Source organism: Sitodiplosis mosellana, unplaced genomic scaffold (genome assembly GCF_009176505.1).
Source record: "Sitodiplosis mosellana isolate CC-2019 unplaced genomic scaffold, AAFC_SMos_1.0 Smas_scaffold_2745, whole genome shotgun sequence".
Classification (NCBI taxonomy): domain Eukaryota; kingdom Metazoa; phylum Arthropoda; class Insecta; order Diptera; family Cecidomyiidae; genus Sitodiplosis; species Sitodiplosis mosellana.
In genome coordinates, this window is record NW_022597987.1 from 1 (window position 1) to 8,176 (window position 8,176).

The 8,176-nt window shown below is 35.9% G+C and overlaps 1 protein-coding gene and 1 long non-coding RNA gene across 2 annotated transcripts; both read left to right on the forward strand.

Moving 5' to 3' along the window:
* Positions 1-231: 231 nt before the first annotated feature.
* LOC129571532 (putative helicase MOV-10) lies at positions 232-3,149 on the forward strand (the record flags this gene model as incomplete). The annotated part of the gene is made up of 5 exons (XM_055451338.1): positions 232-537; positions 624-1,012; positions 1,132-1,320; positions 1,526-1,550; positions 2,962-3,149. Coding segments are annotated over 5 exons (1,097 nt in total), but the record flags the coding sequence as incomplete, so codon positions are not given.
* Positions 3,150-4,334: 1,185 nt separating this feature from the next.
* Positions 4,335-5,203, forward strand: LOC129571531 (uncharacterized). Its single transcript, XR_008688295.1, has 3 exons — positions 4,335-4,356; positions 4,452-4,867; positions 4,955-5,203. It is a non-coding gene; the product is annotated as an uncharacterized LOC129571531 (long non-coding RNA).
* The last annotated feature ends 2,973 nt before the right edge of the window (positions 5,204-8,176 follow it).

An 8,176-nucleotide genomic window follows, 5' to 3' on the forward strand; every position in this document is an offset into this window, starting at 1 on the left:
GCACCAATTCTAATTTTAGTGGCACTAATTAGCACTAATTAAGCACTAATTTTCCACCGAAGGATTTTTCATTTTTCGAAAATTGTCGGGCTGGAGAGAATCGACCGAATGTGCGAGCACTACTGAAATATCGACGTTGATTCCAATTGCAGGTCCATTTTTTATATATTTCTGGCGATTTCTGAAGCCAATACGATTTAATATGATTTATTTATTTCAATCTCAAATTAGGTCTGTGTTCTGAAAAAAATCGCATAAACGCCAACATTATTTTAGCTGGTGATCCCAAACAATTAGATGCGGTATGCAAATCAAATAATGCTGCGGGACTGGGCCTTAAAACATCCTTAATGGAGCGGTTATATAACCTACCTGCCTACGGTAACGGTCAAGTTCACCAACCACAGTCGGGAACGATGAACAATAACTCAGACTGCATCACGCAACTGATAAAGAATTATCGATCACATAAGGCGATTTTGCATGTGGCAAATGCATTGTTTTATAAAAGCACATTGATCTCATGTGGATCTGATGGTAAAAAACGAATTTTGTACCTTATACTCTTTCATTCACTTTCAATATTTTTATTAGTATTTTTTTTTCGTTCTATTATATTTTAGAAAGGGTTAATTGGTTTGTCGGCTCCAAAATCCTAATGAATCCAGATGTACCAATAATATTCAAATCAGTGAATGGTGTTTGTAAACAAAATGAAAACAGCGCAAGCCGGTTCAATATGGTAGAGGCCAACGCTGTTTTAGAACAAATTGATGAGCTATTGAAGTTCAAATCAAACCAAAGAAAAGTTAAATCGGTTAAATGTACTGACATTGGAATCGTGTCACCCTACAAACTTCAATGCAGAGAAATTAGAAAAATGTGTAACAAAAAAAAATATGACGGTATAACCATCGGAACCGCTGAAGTGTTTCAAGGAATGGAAAAGGCTATAATGCTTGTATCTACAGTGTGCACCGATGGAGATCTTGGATTTGTTAACGCAGCACAAGTAATTAACATTTTTCCGTATTTTTCAATCCGATATTATCGGTTATTATTACAATTCGTTATATTTTTGTTGAATAACACGTTCCGACTAATTCAAATACAAAAAAACTATCATTTCAGCGCATCAATGTAGTGCTTACTAGAGCACAAAGCCTACTGATAATTTTTGGTGATCCCAAGACACTGATCAAAGATCCGAATTGGGAATATTTACTTCAGTTTTGTGAGTTGAATGAAACATTCAAACATATTGAAGGAAAACCATTTCAATTTCCAAAACCAGTTGTACAAGAAAGCGTTGTATACGATGTTCATCCAATTCTTCTACCCATCGATGATCAAATTTATGACTCAAATGAAAACGATGCTGAAAATGAATAAAAAAATAAGTTGAAATTGAATATAACTTGGATAAATCGTTATCTTGTTTTTTGTGTGCAGTTTTCGGTAGTTTTTGTCGATTTTTGCCTTTTTCTCTATCTTTTTCCGTTTTTATCTTTATTGCCATTCTCAGTTTAAGTACAATATGCTACAACACTGTAAAACGCTGTAAAAGACAAAGCGAGACAAAGGTCACGAACGGCCACGAAGGGTAGAAAAAAAATAGGAACAAAAGAGTACGTTTCTATTTTTTGAAAATGTAATTTAGATACGCAAGTAGATACGAGCGGATACGAGAAGCCGAACGAAGCCGAATGAAGCGGAATGAAGCTAGCTGATAAGTATTAAGTAAGATTGAGTATAGAGTGTAATACATATTTAAAAATCAACGCGTACTTAATGTTTGTAAACATCGGTAAACATACGTCAAGACGACAAATAACCGCAAATAACAATCGGGCGCGATCGCTTCAAAAAGTTTGAATGGTGTTGGCAAATACCATCGAATATCGTCGAATAATATACCGTAATATACTCAAGAACCGAGTTAAAAAATCAAGCGAAACCAAACAAAACATTTACTATTTGAACGTATTTGAATTTCGGATGTATTTTTTTTTCAATTTCTCTTTCTACTCTTTTCTTTTTGATGAATGCATATCATTGTTTTCCGTTGTTTTCTATTCTACACTATTCTGTTCTGATTGATTCTTTGCATCGCTTCCTTCACGTTCCCACATTGGCTACGATTGGCTATCATATGATCAACTCGGATCAACTACACGCGATTACACGTCTGAAGTGTCGTCAAGCGTTGTCAAGTGTTTACAAAATTTGTTTGTTTTTACATACACGATTATACAAATAGGAAAATGCGGAAAAATGTTCATTGCTTCGACACTAACGGACACTAATTTTGACATGATCGGACATCGTACGCAACGAGAGAAGACGGATCGAGACGGATCGAGATACCACAAAACCGAAATGTCACAAAAAGTTTAGTTTGAGTTCATCGGAGTTCATCCACGGACAAGTTAGAATTATACGGAATTATATAGAGCGATATAGAGAGTTGGATCGAGCTGGAGCGAGCTGGAGAGTTATTCGAAGTCGTTCGGAGCTAATATTCAAATATTCGCAAACGTTCACAACGGTTTGCAAATATTCAATTTGTTTCTATTTGTTTTGAAGTCAAAAACGGCGAAAAACCTCGAAAAACGGCCAGAAAAATCGCAAAAAATGTTGCGCGTGGTGCTCGTTGTTATGAAATTCCTAGTGAAATTCATTCCAAAAGTGTATACATTTCTGAAATCCATTCGTTCTCCAGTGAAAAATTTCAATGACCATGTTTTAAAAAATGAAAAAATCAACAACATCATCAAGCACTTTGATTTTTGGGACGAGAATATAAATGCCATTTTTGTTCTCACACGCACGTTCCAATATTTTTGGGGGTAATTTATTCGAATTTATATTCAATTTAAATAAACCGAAACAAACCAATTAATCGCAATTAATTATATCCGATTTTATCCATAATTCACTAATTTCCGGAAAAACGTATAGTCGCTGGCTTAATGGCATCGAATGGCGATGGCATCAAACAGCATCAGATCCCGTCAGATCCTACCGAATCCTACACATTGGACCGTATTGGAGAAACCGGGAGAAACTCAGTAACGCTCAGTAAGGCGACTACGGGAGACTATCGGCGACCATCGGCGTTCATGTTTACGTATTGCCAGTTATTCTAGCGGTTATTGCAAACGATTGCAAACAAATTGTTCATCGCCAGCTTGTTCCGGCTTGTTCGACTAAGTTTATCTAAGTTTATTGATAAAACAATTCATGTTCACATTTGAATTTTAAAATAAAAAAAATCTATATTTTCGAAAATACGAATCGATACGAATCACATTTGTTTTGAACACTGACTTATTCGGACTTAATATCGCTTAATACGGCTTAATATCACCACATTTACAGCAAAACATACTTTTCTTTCAATATCATTCAAGTGAAAATTCCGGAAAATTCATTCCTATTCGCTCAGAAATAATCATATCAGTCATTTTATAGGTAACGTAACATTACAATATTTAAGTCGGCACATGAACGCACATGAAAACAAAACACTCAAAGGACGTCAAAGGAAACCGAAGGAAACGTTGTTTGCGTGGGAAAAATCGTGAAAAATACCCGAAACAATCGGAAACAATTTCGAGAAAAAAATGCAGTCGACGAACATATTTACGAACACCGACGAACACGATGAGAAAACCCGAGAAAACCACATTCAGTTGTTTAAATTGCAATAAAATATTTTACACAAAATTCAAGAAAAATCGACACGAAAAGAAATTGACTGATTTACTGATTCGAAACAGACCAAACACCGAAAGGTATAAACGTGTATAAATGGCGATAAATGGTCTTTAAATGTTTATTGTTGTTGTGAAAAGAAACGAAAAGAAATGTGAAAAACAACCCGAAACAATCAACTGAAGTCGACTGAAGTGGCCAAAAACGGCCAAAAACGTCTAGTAAACCTGAGCAAACCCGAGCAAACCACACACAATATTCAAAGCAAAGTCCTTCTCGGCGCTGCTCGGTCCTGCTGCGGCCGGCTGCGGCCTGCTGTTGACGAATACCGACGAATACTCATCAAAATGACTCTGATAATTTAATCAACGAATAAAATCTATTCCAAGTAATGAAATATGAAATAATGAAAATGAATGAATTATAATATGAAATATTTCAACAAAAATAAGAAAAGAACCAAGAAAAATAAATGTTACGAAAGACTTTTAAAAAAATGCGCCACTAATCATTTGCATTGAAACGTCATACGCTTAAGCGTTAAACTTCAGTTTGGTTGTGATTCCGCACAATTTCTCGCAATTTCTAGTTTGACGTTTAATTTAGAAGCTATCGTATGGAAAGTTGAGGTAATGCGAGGTAATGATTGTTAATATCAGTAATAAATAGTTTTTCTGACGTGGATTTTAGTTTACATTGATTATAATCGTGCTGTTTTAAATAAATAAAAATAGGACAATAGTTGCAGTATGGCTGGTACGAAAAGAAAGAAGCGTGATTCAAGGCAGAGAAAGCAAAAAAGGCGAAAACTTCTGTTCGAGGTCGTTCGAGGTTATAGAGCGTGACCCCAGCGATAATACACCGAAGACTGAATTGATGTCAATTAATGACAATCGATGACAATTGTATTGAAGAAATTTTGGAATGGTTATCGTTATCCGATTTGGTTAGCCTGAGCACAACGTGCAAACGAATGAAAGATGTTGTGAGCCGATACTTCGGACGTAAATATCCGACGAAAAGGATCACGATAAAAATCGATAAAAATGGACAGTCATTTACGGGGGAGAATCGGGGAGAATTGAATATTAGCCCAGAGAATTGTACGTACAACGATTCCGTGAATATTTCCAAAATATTGCAATCCGAGGTGGGCAGATTAAATACAGCAATTTAAAAGTGTTTTTGTGTCATTCAGTATTGACCGGTATTGACGGCTTCATTCCATTCATTTTAGGTCGACAGCCGGTTATTTTCCGACACGTTGGATCTTTCTGCAACAAAACACCGAAAAAACTCCGTATCCTCGAAGCAAAAGCCTTAACCGAAATGCATGGCAGATGCATTGAAGACTTATTGAAAAATGTCGAAATTGTTGAGTTTGAAGATTGTTCATTTGCCACCGACTTCTACGATTGTTTCTTGAAATACTGCACAAATTTGAAACCGTTTGAAACAGTTGATCACCAGTGCCGGCATCAAATTTGAAGAACTTTGCCTGGATATCGATTTTGGTGTTGATTTAAATATGAAACAAATCTTCCAAAGTATTGAACAGTTGCATCAACAAGGACAATTCAAAAAATTACAAATGATACCAACCACATCGATCGACATCGATGGTACGGAATTATTTTTAAAAATAATGAAATAATATCATATTCATTACCTCAATTTTCCATACAGTTTGTTGCGGCCAAATTCCCACCGATGCCGACCGATGCCGTATCTGGAAGCGATTACGGCCAATCAAGTATTTGAAGATGTTATCGCGGCAATGTAAAGTCTGAAGGTACTTTACTTGGACGCCATTCTATTCCGTGTTGAAGCAGAAATACTGGCACAGAACCTCACCAATCTGGAAGAAATCTACGCGTATACTGATAGTGTTGATGCAATTGTGCCATTCGTTTGCCATTCAGCAAAATTAATGAAGATCTACGTAAACAAGACGTTCATGCAAAGTCCACAGAAGATTGGCCTCGGTAAACTGAGCAAAGAACGTGCCGGAACGTGCAAAGCTAGCAAATGCTCGTCCATTGGCCATTTATCTCAAGGAAGAACTATTTGTCAACATTAAATGGGCCGAAGAAGATTTGAAACAAGGCCTGGTCGAAATCAAGAGAGCCGAATCACATTTCGTTAACAATACATTGGTTCGATCTTAAAATGTTCGGATGTGATTTTTAATTTTTTTTTACAAAAATACAACAAGTATTTGATTCCCGCAAATTGTATTTCTACGAAACTCAAATTGTATTGATTCCCTCACTTTACACACACACAAAAATACAGTGAGTATGTCTGTCATTATAAACTTACTCACTGTATTTAGACATCTTTTCCTGTAACTTTTTTAAAACGAATTTTTAACGATTCATTGTTGTAAAATCAAAATGCAGAATTAATTTACGAATAAAGATAATTTTTTTGTGAAACATCATTCGTGTCAGTAACAGGTTGATTGGTCGAGATAAAAGTGAAAAAAAAACTCTTTACATCTTTTTCATGTGGTATTTAATTGAGAGTGACTATTGATCGAATAACATCGATACATGTTCCAAACTTAAATGTAACGGGAAAAAACTATTTCTAAAAAATATATTGATCGCATCGCTCTGAAATACTGGAATAGTTTACAAAAATATCGATATATTCATATGGATAAAAAAACTCGTTGACTTGAAAATGCATAAATTCATCAATCATGAAATGACTTAATACCAGATTGAATATCTAGGTAGGCTTGATTCAAATGTGATCGCTTGTGTAATTCCAACCGTGATCGTCGCAAAAATCTTTTCGCAATGAATACAGTTGAAAGTCTTTTCCCCAGTGTGTATTTTCATATGTTTTGTTAAAAAGCTCTGTAGCTGAAATCGTTTTGAGCAAATTTCACACTGGAACCGTTTGTCGTTGGAGTGGATTTGTATGTGCCGTTTGAGACCACTTCTGGAATTGAATGACTTTGAGCACACCGTGCAATCAAATGATGGTTCAATAGCGGCAGCCAACGGCAGCCAATGCGTTCACCATTGTATTTTGGATAAGTCTGTAATTTGGTCGGTTTAAATTAGTACAGTTGTAAGATTTGTGTATTTTTTTATGGATCATCACCATTCCTTCTTCGAGTTGAAGTGCTTATTACATTGTTTGCACTTGAACAACATCAGATTTGAGTGTGTATCCTTGTAGTGTATATCCATATGTATAATGTAATGTTGTCGAATTGAAAAATCAATGGAACATATCACACATCTGTAACGCTTAACACCGGCATGGTTTGTTTATGACGATTTAGGCCTGCGATATTTGTAAACTTTGATGGACACTCATCGCCGCTCATCGCATGCGTAAAGCATCTCATTAGGACGATTTGTTTCGTTAGTTTTGTTATGATCTCTCCAAAGTCGCTTCCTCTTAAACGTTTTCCCACAGTTGGCGCAAACAAACGGTCTATCATCGCTGTGTACGCTTGAATGGGCTTTGTGGTTATCTTTGGCCGTCTTTGGCTGTGAACCTTTTGAAGCAAACGTTACATTGATTCGGTTTTTCCCCCGAATGACTCCGATTGTGTCTCATTAAACTGAACGCATAAGAGAAATGTATCAATTTTAAGTAGATAACAAATTCCGACAAATTCTATTTACTCTCTGAAACGACCATAGTTACATTTCATTGAACGCATCCATTTTCAAACGTTTTCAAAGATGGCGGCGTCCATAGGAGCAAAATGTCAAACAAAATTCTAGTCAAGCGTGTGGAGTGTACGTCTGGTTGCCCAAACACAATAAATGCCTTTTTAAAATTACTTGCACCATCGGTCACAATGAGAGTGATTTTGCCTCGTTTTAAATTGAATTCTCTTTGAATTGCCAATATCATTTCGGCCAATACACCATAAGTGTGTCGTCCATTCACTCGTCTAAAGGCTAATAAGTACGATTGCCTTACCAGTTCGTCGTCAAAAAAATGTATTGATACACCCAAAAAGCTTCGGCTCTTATTCGTCCAAACATCGGCGGTAAGACAGACAAATTTTGCCTTTGCAATTTCCTCTTTGAGTTTAGCTTTCAAAAGTTTGAATTTTTCATGCAAGTCAGACATCAGCGTTTTCTTTGTGGGCAGTTTTGCTTTTGACACATATTCAATCAAATTAATAAATTCCTTGTTTTCAACGGTTCGGAATGCCGAATTTGTGCTGGCAATAAACTTCAAAGTTAAATCGCGAACCAAAAAAAGTACAAATTGAATGTTAATCAACTAATACAGTAGATATTCGATTATCTGTCTAACGCCTGACCATCACCGTATATGATAAAATAGACGGATAATTAAATGAACTGCAGAAAAAAGATTTGTTGTTGATAAATTTTTATTTTTCGGTAAAAAACAAGTCAATTAATCTCACCTTTAGTTGGTCGATTGATCCAGGCATAAATGGCAAGGTTGCTTGGAC